At 46.5% G+C, this 20447-nt stretch overlaps 1 protein-coding gene across 6 annotated transcripts in view; it reads left to right on the top strand.

The window, feature by feature from the left end:
- NR5A2 (nuclear receptor subfamily 5 group A member 2) overlaps nucleotides 1–20447 on the top strand; it is a 118085-nt gene that overhangs the window by 57687 nt on the left and 39951 nt on the right. For 5 of the 6 annotated variants that reach the window (XM_036909458.2, XM_036909452.2, XM_036909453.2 and 2 more), the window contains 2 exons: nucleotides 4509–4628; nucleotides 12043–12190. In XM_036909458.2, coding sequence (XP_036765353.2) covers nucleotides 4509–4628; nucleotides 12043–12190 — 268 coding nt within the window. The remainder of the gene's footprint in view (nucleotides 1–4508; nucleotides 4629–12042; nucleotides 12191–20447) is intronic. The other variant, XM_036909454.2, reaches the window with a different exon arrangement.

The raw sequence follows: 20447 nt of genomic DNA, 5'->3' as shown, positions 1-20447 counted from the left end.
CTGAAGAATCTTTGCATCATTTTTTTAAATACTTTGTTCCAAGAGTTGCCAATAGGAAGTACGGAGAAAAAGGGTTTATTAAGTGATTTCAAGGCCTACTTAAAGGTGCCCTTCTCAGGGGCTTCCCTGATGCTCTGGGCGTTTCCCCAAGAAATGAAGCAGGTAAACTGCCCCTTGGTTTTTTATGCCCATGAGATTATGATAACAGATTTTTTACTGCCGGCTCTTCTCCTGGGAATGAGTTTCTGGAGCCAGGGTTGGTGTCTTAGATTTCCCCCCAGTTTCTAACACAAGTCCTTGGACAGCAGACTCAGTGACCCCCAAAAAATAGGTTCAGGTCCAAGCTTTAACTCCAATCCATGTCAGTAGAATGTTTTCCTAGAAATACCTTTTTTAAAGCTTCACCTCAGAGATTTATGGTATCAACTTTAAAATGCTCCTGCAAGAGGGAAAGTGAGGCAGGGGCGAGAGAGATGCTCTGAGGGGCTCAGTGTGGGCTTGAGAACCATCCTCATGTTTTTCTCCTTCTGACTGCTGCCAGATTCTCTGTTCTGATGAGAAAGCACACGTTTCTAATGATTAACACTGTGGGTGTGGGAAGGCACTTCCTTAACAATATGAGGTTTGTATTCCTTTACACGCTCATCTACAGTATCAGCATGAATAGTTTCTCTGATGAGTAACTAGGTTTCTGAGATAAGTCCTTCTTTTTTATGGCTGATAACACAGGATTATATGAAGTGGTATTACTGCCTAGTGAGAGGTTTTGATATACACTGGAAATTATGCTGTGCCTCCCTCCCTCTGGGCTCCCGAAATGCCACCCTGGTGGTGTGGCTGGCGTGAACACCTGGAGAACTCAGTCAAAAGTAGTAGATTACTTCTCCCCTCTTCCCCCTCAGCCCCATATCACCAATAACCCTGCTTTCCAAAGAAAAAATGCCTTCAAAATTGCCAACCTTTCTTATCTAGAGAGATAGGGAACAAGTCAGTCATCAGATTCACCTGCCCTTCTGTTTGCGGAGCTGCGTGAAAACCATGTCACTGAAGTGCTGGGAAGCTGCACGCTCGCCAGTTGCAAGATAACATAAAATATCACATAATCAATTATGGAAAATACTGAAATGGAATGCTGGCGTGGAAAACCTCCTCAGAGAGTGTTAAAACAAGCAATCAATTCCTCGGGAGGGCTTTAAAATTACAATCAGTCAAGAAGTCTTTACGAAGGGCCGGCCGCGCGTGCAGAGGGTCGGCGGTGGTTTCCGGCACGCGTGTGTCAGGTAACGGTGGTCTCCGTTCCACAGACGCCGAGGAGCCGCCCCGCCCGCTCATCTTGAGGGCTGGGCACCAGCAGCGCAGAGGCGAGGGGCAGATCCTTGTGGGAACGGGGGCGATGCAGCCCTGCGTCCCTTCAGGAGCATTTCTGAGCTGGTGGGGTCAGCAAGCAGGAGCCACAGCGAGGTCCGGCCATCGCCGCTGTCCCCACACCCCAGGGGCGCCAGAGGCAGGAGCCGCTGCTGGACTTTGTGACGACGGGGAGATTGTCACAGAGATTCTCTGTCAGGCACAAAGGAAGAGAGGGTGACAGGAGCAGCACAAGATTTGACACCAAAAATGAAGTGCTGATGATGGCAATGGGCATTTTCGCCTATTGCTGCAACTTCTGAAGAAGCAGAGGAACCAGGAAATGTATGCGGACTTCACAAGCCTGTCCACCGCCCCACCGCCCCTGGACACAGGCAGCAGTGGGGGTGAAGGATGTCCAGCTCCTTGTAAGGAACCTGCAGGCCGCCTGGGGGAGCGGGATGTGCCCTCCCTCCGGCAGTCGGCCCTCCCCCGCCGCGCCTTCTCCCCTCCCTCCGTCCCTCCATCTCTCTCCCCTTCTCACTGTCTCTCTCCCATATCCACGTGCACAGCCTCAGGAATAAGGTCTGAAAATCCACCCGACTCCTTTTCTACACACAAGACAAAACTCCGTGTGTGGAAGTGGATCCTCAGCATCCCAGAGAAAAGAGACCAGGAAAAGTCAGTTTTCTTACCTCGCAGTGTGGACATGGCTTGATGGTGGCAAACCGGGACCACGGGTGTTTCTCAGCCGCTGCTCGGCATCCAGCGCGGGCGAAGAGGAAGAGCCCGTCCCCGAGATGCCTCCGGGGAACGGGCCTCGCTGAGCCCCAACTCCTCTCCTCCCTTTCCCCATGGCCGGCGGGTCATCTCCTGGCTCTTCCGTCTTCCCACGTGCAAAATGGGAGTACCACGTTTTCTGGCTGTGTAAATGCCCTTCAGTGGCCCCCTCCCGATGTCCCTAAGCACACTCGGAGGAGTGTCTGTCCCCCGCCACCTCGAGGTGCTTTGCAACATTGATGCGTATGGTGACTGTTTCTGTGGAGGCCTCTGTGACTGCCCTGAAGAGAGTGCTAAGTATGTAACTAAAGCCTTATGTCACAGAGGAGAACGTACAGTGGGGCCGTCAATGGACCCATAAGTTTGAAATAAGATGCTGATGGTATATTTGCTGGTATGAGAATATAATAAAACCCTGCAGAACAAAGTGCACTTGCTTGAAAACCCCAAGCATCTGAGAGAGACGGTCCCTGGAATCTGTCCCTGGTGCTGGGACGTGGACCACCATTCCTGGTGCCACCTGTCGGCAGAGAACGTTGTGGGGGTCTGTGTCTGCCTCTGTGCACAGCATGACCTGGCTCCAGGGAATTCCCACTGCAGGGGAGGGTGAGCGTCACTGCCACTAAACCGCTAGGGACGGAGCTCCGCAAGGTGCAGCCCGCATGACCTGTTCACTGCACACCAGGTCTGGCGCTTACACCCACCAAATGTGGGCTCTCAGAAATATCTGTTAACTTCATGGATGAAATTCTGTGGTCAGAGCAGGCTAACTGGTTGGAAGTGTTTCTGATGGAGATGGTGGGGCTGCTTTTTCCTGATCGCAGAGCCTGACTGTAGCTTCAGTCTCTGCAGTCGCCTTTCCCGTCTAAGCAGAGTGAGTGGCCCGGCAGTCGGGGGCCTTTGGGCGGCGCTTCCTGCTCTGGGGTGTTGTTTGCACTTCACAAAGGGGATTTCCCACCAACCCTCTTGTGTCATCCTCACAAGAACTACCTCACATACTTTTAGGTGGGAAAATAAGGTTTGGAGAATTGAGTGGCCTAGCCAGGCTCTCGTGGCTCGGAAGTGTGTCACTGTCTGAAATCCCTGTTTTTGTTCCGGGTCTGAAATGCCCACCACTCTCTTGATGGTGTTCGCTGTGTCCTGGACTCACAGAAATGAGGTCGGCCACAAGCCTCTGTCAGTACTGTGTGTTCCTAAGAGTCACCCACTATCCAGTCCCATTGAGTGGCCGCTTAGCAATGAACTTGTTAAAGGTGAGTTCGATTGATTTGGCTTAGAAAATTCTAGAACCACTTCGTGTAACTTGGAGACAGACTAGAGCTTGAGAGAGAGAAAAAGAATCCTGGAGGCACTAAACCGCTCTGAGACCCTGTTCTCTCCTCTGCAAATTGAATGTAATGGTACCACTTCTGCTAATTGCAAAGGCATGTTCTGTGAATCAAATCTAAAGAAATACACAAAAACTTTAAGAACTGGCCACAAGTCAGCGTCCGGCATGAGGGACAGATGTGCAGTATGCGTCTGAGCACGGCCATGGCACTCGGGTGCAGGGCCTTTGGCTGGTGCACGTCACAAGGTGACAAGGGTTAAATAACCACAGCCTGGATCCACGTGCGCTCACAACGGCCGTGCGTGTGTGGGTGGTGCACGAACTGGGTACACGTTTGTTGGTGAGGAATGGCGGCAGGATGGCGAGTGGGTGCGGCGCCCATTGTGACACCACGCCTCCCTTTGAATCCATGAGGGGAGGCCCTGTTCTCGGCCCGGTTGTCACATCGGGGCACTGAAGTTTAGAGTTTGGGGAAAATGTTCAAACCGTAAAGCAGCTGTGGATCAGCAGACCACGGCTGGTGACGGTTCTGTTCCAAGTCTGTAGCGCGATCGGACTTCACTCAACACCAGGGCCGGAAGGAGCGTGTCACGCTGGTGGTCTCTGCATGGGCCTCCTCAGTCTGGCGGTTTGCTCACGTCTCTGTACTGTTAACGTCAGCCCCGCTTCCGTGTATGGACCTCTGGGTACATCAGCGCAGGCCATTCGAGGCCATTCTCCTGGGGTCTGGTGAGGACAGCCTGAGGCGCCCGCGCCTCCCAGAAGCCGCCCTAATAGCTCTATTAGCGTTAGGTAGGCCGGGCTAATGGAGTACGTTTTCCTAGCAGCTCATTGATTACAATTACTTAGCTTAAGTATTTATATGTGGCCTAAAAAGTATCCGTCCAAGTGAAAATAATGATTCTTCAGGAGCAGTGATGTACGTTCTGAGCATCTGTCTTTGGCGACCGTAGGTGGACGCTTCCTTGCCGGTAGGGAGTTACCTTATGTAGAAAACTACGTAAACACACAAAAAAGTAGTAACAGTGACATTTTCTTCCTACTCTTCTTGCAGGTTGATGACCAAATGAAGCTGCTGCAGAGCTGCTGGAGTGAGCTCTTGATTCTCGACCACATCTACCGGCAAGTGGTCCACGGGAAGGAAGGCTCCATCTTCCTGGTTACCGGGCAACAAGTGAGTGTAGAGACTTAAAAAAAAAAAAAAAAGATATTTTTATTAAGCATGTTCAGAATGGCAGGAATTTAACTAGGTCAGAAGCACTCGTGTGCTTTGAAAGGAAGAGATTGGCTGTAAGTAATTGCGGAAAGCTGACTCGGTGAGCTTCATTCCTGCTCCCTGATTACAGTTAGACTTGTAAAAGCAAACATGATCACCAGCATTCCGTGGCTTCCAGTCGGCTGGGATGGAAAGTTGTGCTTTGAAGGGTCAGAACAATTGCTAGGTCAGAATTAATGATTAGTACCCAGGGCTTTTTCCACGTGCTTCTGCATTAACCCACTACGTGTGTTTGTCGGCAATGTAAAGACCTTATAAATGGAATCCTTCCGAATTTGGAATTGTATTGGTGGGAAAGGCTGATTCAAAAATCATAACATTATCTAAATATTTGGCATAAACGCAAGCACATGAGAAGGGATAGGACTTTTAGTTGAAGAGCCAGCCACCATTCAAAAGGAAGACAGAAAGGAAGTCACTGTTAGTTCCTACTCCTTTCCGAGTGGATGCTATTCAGTCCACACATACTGACTGAACATCCCACAGTGTGCCGGTCACTGTTCTGGGCTTTGGCACGTATTGGTGAACAAAGTGGGAAAAGATTGCTACTGTCACAAATGTAACATTGTAACAGGGAGAAGCTGGTGATAAAGAATGATCCTGTAACAAACCTATAATATATTAACAGTCTAAGTGCTATTGAATAAAAGAAGAAAAAAAATGAACCGCTATATAGAAGGGCATCCGCACACACAGGTGGGTGTACGTTGCACTGTGACCTGTAGATTACAGTGCTAAACAGGAACGGTAGGTTGGGCCTTACTGAGAAGGTGACACTCGAATAAAGGCTTGGAAGTAGGAGAGGTGTTGGCTTGCTAGGTACCTGGGGGAAGAGAAGGTGTATCACGGACATAATTCCAACTCTATGGGATTCTGGCACATCCCAGGTCTTAGCTTCCATTCTGTAGCTGGTGTGTTGCTAAAATAAATGTGTGGACCACAGTGATTCCCTTAGTCCATTGGGCTGTTGCTGTCCACACATCACTGCAGGAGAGTCAGCCGTGCCTCAGTACGTCGGTGCCCAGGCACCGGGATCTTTACGTCCATCCATAAACGTTTATGTGCTGTGAAACCACAGCAGTGCATATTTGAAAATGAAAGGCTGTCTCCACATCATTTGCTGTTTATTTATCATATTAATAAATCACCTTTTCCCAATCAAATTAAAGGCAAGCACTCTTTGGGGGTTTTTTGCAAAATAGATCAGTCCAGCCGTGTCCATCCCTGCCTGGTCCCTGCTCTGGGCACCTCTCGGAGGAAAGCTCTCTAGATGAGAAAATAAGTCTTAATGGGTTCGACTTCCTGTGTGCTCAGATTTTGTTTACCATTTTCATCCAGTGATCCACGTCTTTGGAGGTGAAGTACCCATTTCCAGAGTCTGAGCTCTGGGGAGACCCCCAGCTGCCCACCCCCAGTCCTGCCCAGCTAGGAACCAACCCACAAATTAATTTGATTTCATTTACTTTTGGGTTTCAGAAATCAAATGGGTTTGTGCCAGCCTTCCTCAGAGCACTTCATTTCTGCTCTTTGAAATACTCCTCATTTCATGTTTCATTTTGCCTTAAATGCTGCCCCTGGTTAAGGTGATTACCATTTAAAAAGTAGAGAAAGTGTGTTTCTTGCCTCTCTGATTTTCAAAACCAAGAGCAGTCAAGGAACTGATGGTATTGATAATCTTCAGTATCAGTTATTGCTGCTTTGTGTTTTGCCGCCACAATGGGAGGAGGGATGCCCGGTGCAGAACTGGTGGGTCCCCTGCGCCCCCCGCAGCCTGCGTTCTCATAGCCCCGCTGCAAAGTGAGTCACGCTTCGGTCCAGCTCCTCTCTACTCTTTCCCATCCGATCCAAGTGAACAGCCTAATAGTTCTTGAATGTTGTCATTCCTGGAAATTATGGGGGGATCTTTTTATTTCCCTTTGTGGAATAGGCTAGACAAAACATTTTAAACATACCTTTGGGCTTCCTGAAGTTCCTTAAGATGAAAGTACAGCTCTGCAAAGGAAGGCCTCTCCCAAGCACATGACCTTCCCGGCAGAGCGAGGAAGATACTTTCATGAGGGGTCATAGACATTTTTGTGTCTGCACAACACCTATTAAGTGCTGAATATTTTGGCGCATGGTAAATATTAGCTGATTGTACTGAATTGGAACTGACATGCTTGACCAAAGTGCTTAATTAAAATAAGTTATCTTGGACTCAAGACCCACATCGTCCTCCTCACCACATCCCAGATCTCATCTATCCCCTTTTATAACTAACCTCCAACTTTCTGTCGTGGGGCTGAGGTACCAGCAGTGGTTCTATAATCAACTGCTTTTTACTGCAGTAGACGTGCAGTTTTCCTACCCTGTGGGCCAGGGGGATAACGTGAAAATGTTAATTACAAGTTTCTTAGAATGGCAAACACTTCCCTGAATGCAAGGGTGGGGAAACCTAGATACTTGTCAACAGTTAAAAAAACTTTATTATTTGTGTATACTGATTTTTAAGAAGATTGTTAGTACATGGTGAAAGGAAAGATAGAAATATATTAAGTGTAAGAAATATAAAAAGCAGTATTATGGGGGGATGATTTTTAAAAAGATAATGGAAGTAGTTGAAAGCAAAAAAAATAGAGAACTTCCTCTTCATTGTATTTATAGTCTAATAACATTTAAACTATAGGTAGCATATACGTCCATGACTAGCGCAGACGGCTTGCTCTCTGGTGTGAAAATGGTGTGTGTGGGGGTGTGAAGTATTCAGTCTCACAATGACGTGTGTTCAAGTCTCCATCCCCGATCTTGGACTGGCTGTGTTAACGCAAGCTGGTCTCTCTACCTCTCAAGTTTCATTGTTCTCGCCTGTGCAGTGGGGCGTATAATGGAATCTGTCTCAGAGAATTGCAGTAAAAAGCTGACGTTTATGGAGTCACCAGCCCTATGAGGAAAACACTATTATTATCTTCCTCATGTAGATGAGGAACTAAGGCAAGGAGTGGTGATGTAGTTGAGTCAAGGTCAAAGCACAACAAATGAGTTTGGTAGAATATTCAAATCTAGGCAGCCAGTGCCAAAGTTGGTGTCTTTAATCAACACGCCATATACTGCCTGTCGGTGTAATTCACAGTTGCCACAGGACTTAACTTTCAGCATAGGATCTCCGTTGGGGGGAAGGGGGGGTTCCTCGGGTAATTTCAGGGCCTGACAGCTTGTATGGAATTTCCAAGCAAAACAAATTCACTTCTTTTTATTTAGCCTAAATACGTTAATTTCCCCAAATTTTTTTGGTGGGGCATTGTAAACACATTGTAAAAATAAATTTGAATTTTCCAGAAGCAATTTTAATGTTATGATTACTGACTATGGTAAAATTATTTCAGCATTAAGGGAAAGTTAGGGGGAAAAAAAATCATGACACCACCACCCTACACCAAGTGTTCTCTTTCAGTTTTTGGAGACAATGTATTTTAAATGAGGGCTTTTCTGACTTTTCAAAATAAAATAATTCTCTGCCAAGGAACTACACGGTGGATCTGTGCAGAGAGACCTTAAACTGATAGAAGTCGGCCTCCGTGACACACTGTGTCAAGTCATGATGCTGGTACCACAGAAACAAATTAAATGGCATTACTTCCTTTTCGTGCTGCTTACCACTGCCCTCTACGAGAGGGGATACTTTATTCCGTTAATTTAAAAAGGTTTCTGAAGGCTTGATGAATGAGGGAAGGCAGAGATGGGAGGGGAAATCGGACACCATCCTGCCCCCAGTGTGAGGGGTGTAGTTCATGGGCTGACTGATGACTGACCTTTGCACTGTGCCCTTTCCCAGGTAAGCCCCCGACGCAGGGTCAGGCCAGTCGGGAGAAGGTCCAGAAGGGGAAGTGAGAGGGGATCAGGTGGTCACTGGAAGCTGTCAGATCTGGCTTCCGGAAGGCAGCGCCTTACCCATAAAGTGAGGGTGCCGCACCCACCCCTCCTTCACAGGTGGAGGCAGGTGACAGTGCTCAGACCTCCCAGGGGCAGGGGAGCCAGGGACACGGGCTTGCTGGGTAACATTTTAACTAAACCCCACTACCTTTTTTCAGCCTCACCTTAGCCAGAAATGCTCCCAAATCACTCCATAAATTTCCAGGTTTGCTTGTAGAATTTTCTCAACTGCCCTGTGATGATTCCTTTAGAACAAATGAAAAGGTTAATTCTGAGTACTTTGGTAAATAGTAATATTGAATGTGCTTCAGCCTGTAATAGTGGGGCCACAGTCCTGACACAAAGGGGAGCAATTTGCTGTCACCTTAAAGCATGTGTATCATGCCCACATAGTACTTCATAGCAGCTCTTCTCCACCAACTAAGGAATGCAAGGTCCCAGGTGCTCCTTGGTACCAGGTTCTGGCTTTTTCCTCCTGTATCTATCTGTATATATACATATATATATATACATAAAATAACAATTGAGTACTTTGAAGTGGGTCACTTTTCGTATTTGCATATTGTAGCTAATTAACAGCCACTGTAATATCATCCTAAGGGAACGGTCTGCCGGCAATGTATTCATTATCTTCTATTATTGTGTATCATATTAAAGTGACAGGCATCTTACAAGTCATTAAAAATTTCAGCTAATAGAACCAAAAGCAATTTAGCTAAAGTGTTTCTACCTTCATGATGAGTGAAATTTATCCAAAGGGGACATCAGCTTATAGTATTTCTTCAATATTTGCCTTGAATTTAATGGCACAAAGATTACATGTAAGCGAGCAATAAATTAATTTTACTAAGTACATAAAAGACAAGGCCAGCTGCTCATGAAATGAGCTCAAACTCTGCATTCAACAATGAAAAAATAATTACGTTTGTAATAAAATGTAAGGAAGTTGCAGATCTGTGTGCTGTTTCAGGAATGAATCACCTGTCCTCCTTCAGAGTTGTGCGGTTTGATAAATTATCCTTGAAGGAAGGGTTACCATAGCCCCTATTTAATAAGCATGTTTGAGCTTTCAAATTAGTGTGTAAATAAATATATAGCAATAAACTTGTTGCAATAACATTTCCCAAAGTCCATCTCACTATAGGCTACTCACTGCATACAGGATTCTAAAAAACAAATTCAGTCCCTTTCAGTTACAGGGCATTCTTTTTAAGTGCGAAGTTGTAATAGTTGAATTTATTATTACACACCTGTTAAAAGTACACACATACTGAATTTTAATTAACCCATCCAAAAAAAGTGCTGAGGTTCGTTTCAGTTATGTGCTGCAGTTTCAGGTGGGAAGTTCTAGTAGCTAAATTCATTACACGGCTGTCAGAACAACATTTCAAAATTTAACCCTGTCTTAAAAATTAAAAATATTATTACCGACGTACTTGTGATTTGCTTCAGGATAGCTCCTGGTTTAGGGAGTGTAGTGATTTGGGTTAAAATGCACTCTGTGCACACTAAGCTACAGGAGCAGTGAGCATTCATTGGGATTCCGAGCTTAAATAGGTGGCATGTCCCCACTACCCTCACGCCCTGAGAACCGCAGACGTGGGCGGCACCTTGTCGTCACCTGGCTCAGCCGTCAGGACACCCAGGGACGGAGACTCACATGGTGAGCCCAAGGCACTTCGGCTCTCAAGTGGCCGCGGTGGCCGGGATCGCCGCCTCCTCCATGTCGGGTTCCTTCCACTTGTGTGGCCCTGCTGGGCCTCCTCGCCATCGTCTCCCCCGTCTCCTCTTTGTCGGCTGTGTTACCATCATCATCCCCTGGAGCAGCTGGACTATGTGCAGGTTTTGAAGAATCTAGGGCGCAGGCACCCACTTCTAAGGAGGAGTCCTTCGGGTAGGAAGTTCTGTAAGGGAACGTGTGGCAGCACCATTGAGATGTCCCTTTGGTGCCAGGCCGATCCTCATGATGTGCTCTGTGTTGTGCATCTGCTTCCAGCTCAGGGCTCAGGCTGCCTGGTAACCAGCCCTTTCCCTTCACACGTTCTCAAGCAGAAACCCAAGGAGTTCTCAGAATGTTTGATGTTTACATTTAAGGGACAGATGCCTGCCCAGGGACAAAACAGGGACAGTGCTGGGTCTGAGGGGAGAGCCTCCTAGAACACACACTAACAGTGGCGTAGTTGAGGCCACATAAACTGATGGACACTTTTGGGGGTCGTCTTTCCACTCACTCATAATTTTTCTCACTCTTGATAAAGGTTTCTGTACACCCAGTATTCTCTAGTTAAAGCTGAAAATTCAACTCATCATATTTACACAGTAAAAAAAAAAATCCATTCTGCCTCGTTTTTAATTGCAAATTCTACTCAGGGGACTAGTTCTCCTGCTTAGGAGGCAGCCCTGTGCCTTCTCCTAGAGAAGCAAATGCAGTCAATTATGGTAATGAAATGTCAATAAATATAAAAATTTAATACAGTCTGCTCTCCGTGAGTGGCAGGTGAGGGCTTGCCTCCCAGACAAATTTGCTGCCACTGCAAATATTAAATGCACCTAAAAGAGGATCTGGTTGCCCAAGAGCTCTCCAGGAAGGCAGGTGGGAGCAGAACGTCAGGTGCCAGCCGGGCTCTCCCCACGCACTGTGATTGCAGCAGCCAAGCCAGGGCATCCGTCCACAGCCATCCAGCATGTCAGCTTATCGCTATAAACTTAATTTCTTCTGCCCCCGTGAATAATATGACATGGTGCATCGAAGCACCTTTTAAGTAAACAAGGTAATAAGCTTTTTTGTTATTTCTCCAAATTCAGAAGTTACTCTTCTTCCTAAGATCATTGTTGTCTTTAGACAGGAATATATCAGTAATCCTGTGAAAACAGTAGTCGTAGCTTTTTAAGAAGTACCAAACTAATCTACCTGTGATTCCTTCATCACATAAGCATGCAGCCTTGAACGATGGTTACTTTAAAATATATCTCTTCATAAAAATGGAAACATCTCTGCCTTCACTCCACTCCTATATTCGTTACTGTCCTTGTGTGCTCATAGAACTCTGTCCTGGATTCACTTTTTGTGTGTAGTGTATTTTTCTTTAAATGTACTCATGAGAGCTAAACATGTGAATCTTATGTGATAATGCAGTTTCACAACAGAAAAAAGATAAAGATAATATACCTGTAAAATAAAGGGAGTCAAAACCCGTTCCCTACAAAGGTTAGCAGAGTGGTGAGATGGACCAGGTTGCTGAGGATCCATGTTACAATCGGAATACCCCCGACCACTTTATGGGAAAAGTCCCCTCCGTTATAAACGGATCCTGCAGTCTGCTTTTACCCACAGTCCCAAACGTCTCAAGGGAAATACGTATTTCTGATTCCGATAGTCGTTAAAGCTGTGATTCTGTTGCAGGTGGACTATTCCATAATAGCGTCACAAGCGGGGGCCGCCCTCAACAATCTCATGAGTCACGCACAGGAATTAGTGGCAAAGCTTCGGTCTCTCCAGTTTGATCAACGAGAGTTCGTGTGTCTGAAATTCTTGGTGCTTTTCAGTTTAGGTAAGGAATTCTTTTCTTGCGCTACATACACCCGAAGGTTACTGGATGATACCAGACCTTGAGTATCTTAAAGTCAGTATGTGTGTTTGTTCTACCCGGATAATGCCCTTCTTTTCAAGCATAACATCATGAAATGAATGTATTTTTATGTATGTGCTCTGCATGATTCATGGCCCTTAAGAGGATAGGTTGGGTATGTATGGAAAAGGGGGTTTTTGGAGTGGATTCCCACATTAAAAACCTGTTTCTTAAATCTGTACCAGGGTAAAGTCGAGAATGTTTATACCCAGGTGCACCATTCTGCCGGTGTAAAAGATGATGCTTGTCAAGGGGAAAAGATGCTTCTTAAGGAAGCTTTGGAGGAGAGGGATAACTAAGCAAGACAGATTGGCTAAAATCAAGGTTCTCAGTGAGTCAGTTGAGAAAAATCACCACTGCTTGGAATAAAAAAAGGATTAAGGAGATGGATTTTTATTGACTTCAAAGGAACAGATTTTTCTGCCTGTCCCATACTTGATTTCTTTATTTTGTTGGCTTAATAAAGCCAACTTAAATAAACTTTTCGCCAAGTCCCCATTTATTACTTATTGGCAGACAGCTGAGGGAGGCAACTTCCCCTGAATGAAAAAAAATGCAGAAATCAGATGTACCAACACATGTTTTTTCTTTAGTCTTCAGTTACAAGATAGTTGTGAATTCATATCCCAAGAAATAAAACAATAAAACGGCAAAGTAAAACAGATGTGTCCACTCCCCAAATGTGGTATTTTCGTCTTAAAATTCTTCTTGACAGCACCACACAACTGTTGCTAATAAAGGGAGAGTTTGAAGAAATAGAACCAGAGTCAATTTTTCACATGTAGTCAACATGTACAATAAAAAGAACATTTTCGTATTTTGGAAAATGTGATAAATATAGCAAAAAGAAATGTTCCTGAAAATTTGAAAAGACAACAGAATTTCATAGATGTCGTGTTCAAAGGTTTACGGTGCCAGGACTGCATGCTTTGTGATTTCTGTATTAACCACAATAAATAGGAAAGTTCTACTCAAGGAAGTCTACATCTTTTACCCGAGAACAGCTCTCAGAAAATCAAGAGGAAGGTAGCCTGAGCCTGCTTGCTGTAATCCCACAAGTTACTCTGGTTATAGCAAGAGCTTAGTCTTTTCAACTAGTATATTTGACCAGTCATTAAGTGAAAAATGGGGTAACATATGTGTAAGAGGTCTTAGAGCCTCTTAGCGATGACTTTCACGTCAAGGTCAGAGAGTTCCGACCAAGAGTTCCTTTTGAAAGAGGCAGGGAAGAGGGAACTGGTGGTGAAGGCCAGGTTTCCAGTTTATGGATGGAAAACATTTTTTTCCCCCTTGAAACAATAATTAATCTTTTTGGGGGTAGCTTTATTAAGGTTTGTGGATTATTAAACTTAGGTACCCTGGCCAGCCCACAAACACCTCTTTTATCTGTCATGGGAATGAGTGAAATACCAGGATCATCCTCGGGACCCAAGCCCAAGTCTGGAGGCGGTACCTGCCGTCCCAAACCCACACGAGCCTCGTGCCCCCTGAGTCTGAGACCTGACACATTCCAATCCCAGCCCAACCTCCAGCCTGGAGGAAAATGAGGATTTTGTAGACTGATCAGAGGCTAGGGGCTGTGTTGAGAGAGGGCTGCAGCATATTCTCCCAGTGAGAGAGGAAACAGAGTTTTGCACACAGATGTGGTATGAGAAGGCAGGTGTGAGCCGAAGCAGAGAAACTGTGCTATGTGGAAGGTACGGCTGGTGCAAAAGCAGGCAAGAGACAGCCAGAAGAGTCCGGGAATCTTAGGAATCCCGTATGGCTGCAGGGAAGCCCCAGATATGGCTGGAGAGGGCAGCAGGAGCCTGGTCACGGAAGACCTTGGGGGACATTCAACAAATACTTAGAGCATTTACTGTGTGTCGGGCCCAGAGGTAGCCCTGGGGGCCCAGTGCTGACCAGTCGGGGCCCGGGCTCCTTTCTCTAGGCCAACAGGACGTAGAGCAGGCTTCTTTTAAAAGGGGCAAGTGACATAAGTTGGCTTGCCTTTCTGGTCCGAGCAGGGCTGGAAACTGTTCAAAGGTGGTCTTAACCATCCACAGGCCTGGGGATGAGGGCACCGGACGTTGGAGGGTGCGAACCACGGCGTGCGACGGCGCTGTGAGGGAAAAGTCTAGAATGAGTGCCAGGTCTCTGGGTGCTTTGACCAAGAATCTCCAAGAACAGCAGCTGATCTGAGTCAAAGCCAATTCCAGTAGCAACCATCCTTCTAAAATCATTCTTCAATTTCTTGAAAAGATTATTTTCCTCAAATTGTATCCATGAGCAAACATCAACTGGTTAAGTTGGTTAAAAAAAAAACTAAAATTAAAAATACCCCTCCCTCAGGATATTTCTCTGTGTGTAATAGACTCTAGAGGCAAGTCGCTCCTAGTTGTAATGTTTCTTAAAATCCTGTTAAATTACTATATATATACATATATTGGCCTAACTAAGAGATAACCTAATTTGAGCCCATTGATAACTTGGCAGAAAAGGAGATAGTCTAATTTGGCTAGTTAAAATTGATGACCCAGGAGAGGCCAAAATAAAGAGTATTGGTCTATACTCCCACCTTCTATAAGAAGGAATCAGAGTGACCGGTGAAAGGAGGCTTGCTGTCTGTCCCCAACGAATGCAGAGATAACTCACAGAGGGCGAAGTGTGTGGGGTCGCGCTGCCCAGGCGGTGCCATTACTGCACGCGCTCCAGAGATGAGTAGAATCGCCACCAGCTCAATCTCTGGAAACAAACGCAGAACCAGGAAGCAGTCACGTGGCTTTTAGTTGCCGAGTCCTGACCTAAATAATGTCGTTGCGCATTCAAGGCCATCAGCGTTGGCGATGGTAATGCGGCGTAAGTGCGCGAGGCAGCAGGGGACGGGACTGTGCCAACTACGATATGACTCTGGCCTCGGTGTCCTCAGCCTCGAGACCCAGCGGCTGGGCCCTGCCGGACTCTGGCTGCGTCCCCGGGGTGACAGAAAGTCCAAGGGCCACATGCCCCTCCTGCCCCTAGCGAACACCCCTGATGTGGTGTGACTTCCAGGGCTTCTGAGAGCTTTTTTTTTTTTTTTTTTTTTTAATACTCAGCTGAGTTAAAGGGATTGTTACTCCTTTTTGAGGTTTCCCCAGCCTGGACAGCAGCTGACATACACCCCAAGTCTCTTATGTTTGGGCTGCGTAAGTCTGCGGAGATGAGGGGAGGACGGTTCGGCTCCGCGTGGGCACCTCCGGGCCGTGTGGGCCCAGGTCCCAGCCGAGCCCCCGGTGGGGTCAAAGAGCGCCCCGCATTTTTCTCCGGATTCCAGGCTCCTAGCACATTGCTTGGCACACAGTAGGGACCGACAGGGTGTTACCCCATAGATGTATAAGCAGACTTGGTTTTACACTCGGAGCAGAACCTGTGCCACAGCAGTTAGTGACGGGTCCCGGCAGGGGTTTATCCAAAGCCCTGCCTCAGGTACCATTTATTTTTCTGAGATTAGTTTTTCCAAAGGACTGCCTGACAGACACCTCCTCAAAATTAAATGCTCTATTGCTATTAGGATTTTCATCCTTCCGATTTATAAGGGGAGATGCTCATTCATAGAAGCCCTTGGGGAAAGCCGGCTTGCAGCACGATCCGAGCACATAAGGATGAGAACCAGGCTGCAGGCACGGTTCTGTCCCAGGCCGATGCGGCTCAGCCCTTCAGCGGCTGGGGGTGCCGTGCCTCCTCCTTAGCGTTGACAGAGCCCTGGTTACATGAGAACGGATGGACGGAACCGTCTTTATTAATCATGGTAGTTCTTTGGTCCACACCGAATTTCCAGATTCTGAATGTGATGTTGATTTATACCACAATGCATCCCAGGTGGGACTCACCCACACGGAGGCGACCCCTGGGACGGTGGGTTGCAGTCGCCTCGGGAATGACTCACCTGAGAAGGCTCCTGCCCTTCAGGTGCCCTCATCACCCACCCGAGCCCCCGCTGTGAGCAGTGGGCGCAGTTCAGAAAACAGAAACGACCATCTAAGCAATGCTGAAATGTCCCAGAAAGAATAGTATGTGTGTGACTTGATGTACAAGTTGGAAAGGGTTTTGAAAATGGATGGGTCACACTGTCAGGTCCTTAAGACCTTCAAAACCATAATTTGGAAGGAGAAAATGAGTATACTTAAGGCAGAGCAGGACATTTTTCTCCTTGTCTGTGTGGCTACTTTAAGCTGACCAAGCCCTACACTAAACAGGACTCTCCGGTTCCAGGTTTCTTTGCAAAGGCCTCTTACTTCCCAGAGTAACACACTAGAATGTCCACCAACACGAAGTATATGTTCTGCTCCTAGCCGGTTTTAAATAACACTGCATTCATGAATAAAAGAATGCTTCTCCTTGCAACATGTAGATTTAAAAAGAAACTAATGGGAACTAGGAAAAATTAGTTTAAAAAAAGTACAAGTACAAAATTGAGAGAAAGGGAGTTAGGGAATAGGTCCTATGCATAAATATTAGAGAATCTGACATCTTTTTTGCTTTAGACAGTAAGGATATAAGTCTGCACCTTAGGAAGGGGGGGATACTTAACGTAAAATAGAGGCTGAGTCCGACTCCCCTCTTCGGTGTGTCCGTCATGAAACACCTTCAGGCGTGAACCACTTACTTTCTCCCTTACTGGGGAAGGGACCAAGAGGTCATCTCCCTCCTGTTTTGTAGTTGTAAAAACTAGGTGATTGATCCAACAATTAAGGCCCCAGAGCCAGTTCTAGAGCTAGCAGCCCCAGGCGCTAGTCTGTGTTTTCTCTGCTGGGGCCCACTGTCCACTGCAGGGACATGTGAACTTACCCACCAGTATTTTTTAAATATCGCCTACATACCAAGGCGCCATCTCTATAGACAAAATGATGTAGGGAACTGGGGCAGTCATCTGAAGAACAAGGGTCAAAACAGAAAACCAACCTTTCTTGGGTAAAAATGGGGAACTGCTTTACATGACTCTCCAATCTTTATTAAGTACACTAAATTATTATAGAACTTTTTATTGCCCCTGGCTTCTAAATATATCGTAAGTTGTCTCTTTGTCTTTGTTTGTGGGACCTCTGAGTTCCAAGGTTTCCATGAGCCGGTAGGAAGCATTGACCAACCTTTGTACTCCCTGTCCAAAGAGTCCCTCCTTAGAGCTTATTGCTGTCTCTTTGGTTTGACATTTTCTTTGGACCTGTCCTCAGACTTACAAAAACTAAGTGATCGTAAGCCATCATTACCTGTGTGTCTATTTTCTCATGTGTTGGAGCTCTTTGTGATGGGAAAAGGACGCAATGAACCAACGTAACTCGGTCATCCTCTTCCCCTTCAGTGGTCACTGGCACTGAAAACCCTAAAGTAGAAAAAGAGGAGCAAATGTCATAAGGTTCCGGAGAAGCAGCTCCTTGGTGGGGACATTCAGCAGATTCCTTCTTCAGGTAGAACCTCTACTTTGCCAGAGGGTTCGCCACAGCTCTGCTCATGAATGCGATCCTGGCCGTGCAAATAGTCATCATATTGCACCGTGTTTGCCAGCGGGCCAGTGGGATGAGTTCAGTCTTCCCGGTGACGAAGTTTGTTTTCAGGGGTTAGTTTTCCAGAAGGCTTAGTTTTTGATATGATGGGTATTTGTTCTTTATTTGTAATTCTGCTTTGGTATTTAAGTGAAGGTCTGTCCCTTGTTTTCCCTTCCCTAAGTACGCCATTTCTCCTCCTGGCATTCAGGGTCAGCTCCTGGCCAAGACACTTTGTCCAAGCTTGCAGTGGGGCCGTTGGTAAAGCAACAGGGAGGTGGGCTTCGTGTGATCCGAGCCCTCGGTGCCCCTGTGAAGAGCGTAAGACTCAGCAGGAACGGTCACATAGGCACCCTCTCCTGTCAGGACCGGACTCTATACGCAGACTTCATACATTTATATTTGAAAAATGGAGGCTTTATAAAACAGGCAGAGAATTGCAGGGCAACTGTTGATCCCACGTTTCACTGGACAAGAGACAACAAGGGCTTGTGGGAAGAGTAACCGCCCAGTCATTAGGGAGGCCCACAAAAGGCTGCCCTGTCGACCCAGCCCAGAATCTGGGGCAGTTCAGGTCGGCCCCCCTTCAGGGAGGACTGCTTGCTCCTGCCCAGCAGGATGGACTGTTACAAAGCTCCCGGCAAGGTCGCAGAGAACTCCGCTCTGATGAGCAGACTCCCCTGTGCACAGCCTCTCGTCCCGTCTGGCTTGTTTGCTACTCCTGGGAAGGATGTCCTGTCGGGCAGGGCAAGCTGCAAACTGGTAGCTTAAACTGCGTTTCCACATGCTAATGTGGGTCCAGATGTTAGCCTGGCATTGCAGTGTAAACCACAAAGGTTTCTCAGAATCCCCCCTCGTGTGCCGAGGAGGCATCTGCAGGATCACCTAACAGTTGGCCAGTTAGGTTGTCTGGCTGGGGAAGAAAAGTTGTTCGGGCCTGCATTGCACTCAGGACCCTGGTTCTCAGGTGTTCCCAGCTCCCCGCCCCGCAGGGGTGTGCGTGCGGGCAGGACTGGGGTCCTGGTGCTCCCTCCCCTCAGCACTTGCAGATTCACCTAGAAATGCTGGAGGACACACCTTTGGAAAAGGGGATGCAGGGGGTTACAAAAGGAAGTACATTTTCTGGACCCCCCAATTCTCCTGCAGAGGCAACTTGTTGGGCCTGAGTTTTTTGCCATTACACCAAAGGTCCGTGTGTATGTGTTTGTGTGTAAGGAAGCAGTGTTAAGCCAAGTAACAGAAACAAAAGGAAAAACGAATCCCCCTTCTGCTTTTTTGCAACATTAAATCTGGTTAATGCAAGAGGTTTACAAATCCAACAGAGAAATTTGTTCACAGTGATCAAACTGTGTTCGCAGCACCTGAAGAAAAATGCACTTTCATGCTTAAGTCAGAGAGGGCGCAGGTACTGTTCGTGGGAAAGCAGATCTCCAGCTCGCCACGGAAGCCAGCTGGGCACACCTGTTCATCCTCCTTAGCTGGCCGCCTCCCTCCAGAAGGGCTGTCAGAGGAGAGCTTCAGAAGGCAGAAAACTGGTCAATATTTGTATGTGTGCATCATGACGTATGTCTGAGTATCAACTCTTTAACTCGGTTCTGAAACAGACACAGGCGTCCATGGGCTGTGAGACTCTGTTACATGTCTGCATGAAAGACGGTCTCCTATGGCACAGCTGGTGTCCCCATGATGCCGTAGTTGTCTTTTCTGAGGCTGGTCATGTTTAGTATAGCCTTCCTCTAAATGTGATCACACACACACACACGCACGCACGCTTGCTAAGTCTGGTGATGCAGTACACGCACCTCTCATCTTTACCCAAGTGCATTTGGTTAAATTGTTCCTCATGAAGTCAGATCAGCAAAAGAGACACCCCAGGGTTCTTCTTACGATTAGCATTCAGTCCCGGTTTTTACCTTTTCATATGTGATACTCTAATTTAGAAAACTGCTCACTAGACACTTGTCAAATAACTATGCATATCTTCATACTGATGCCTCCCTGAAAGCTGTGCAGCTGAGGGTGGGTATGCATGTGGGCAAATAAGCATTTCCTAAAATGTATGTAATCATCTGAAATTCAGAAGGAATTGATTAACATTCAAGAGATGCCACCGTTCAATATTTACACCATAGAGATTTGGCAGAAGCAAATAATGGCACATAAAGTTGATGCTTGTCTTAATTAAATGCAGTATAATAGGTGTTATGTGGACTTTTTTTTTCTTTCAGTGAGCAAAGCAGTTTAGCAGTGATGAGATGTAATTCATTTTGGAGTTCCAAGTTTGAACTTAATCAATACATATTTATAGCCGTGGAAGAAGTAATTATCATTTGTTATCTGCTGGCACAAGAATATAATTGCCTAAATAGCGTTTATTAAGGCATATTTCCAAATAGCTTATGCCTAAAATATTCATCATTTTTAGTTGTTAGAACTAATACTGTCATTTTGCTAACTACTGCTGTCGAGTGGGATGATTTTTCAGAGGTGTGTTAGCCTGGGAAACTGATAGTCGGCATGAGGACATCGGATGCTCTGGTGGGCACTCTCCCTGCACGGCAGGGCCAGTCATTTGTTAAACTCTCAGAATAAAGTGGCTGTATTAGTTCTGACCCAGAAGAGGTTAGTGGGCTAACATAGCTCAGGTCCGGCCGCACAGCAACCTTTTGAGGCCTTAGGGT

The sequence above is a fragment of the Manis pentadactyla genome, chromosome 9 (genome assembly GCF_030020395.1).
Source record: "Manis pentadactyla isolate mManPen7 chromosome 9, mManPen7.hap1, whole genome shotgun sequence".
In the NCBI taxonomy this organism is placed as follows: domain Eukaryota; kingdom Metazoa; phylum Chordata; class Mammalia; order Pholidota; family Manidae; genus Manis; species Manis pentadactyla.
Note: the sequence above shows the minus strand (reverse complement) of the source record. Positions and strands in the feature narration are given on the sequence as shown.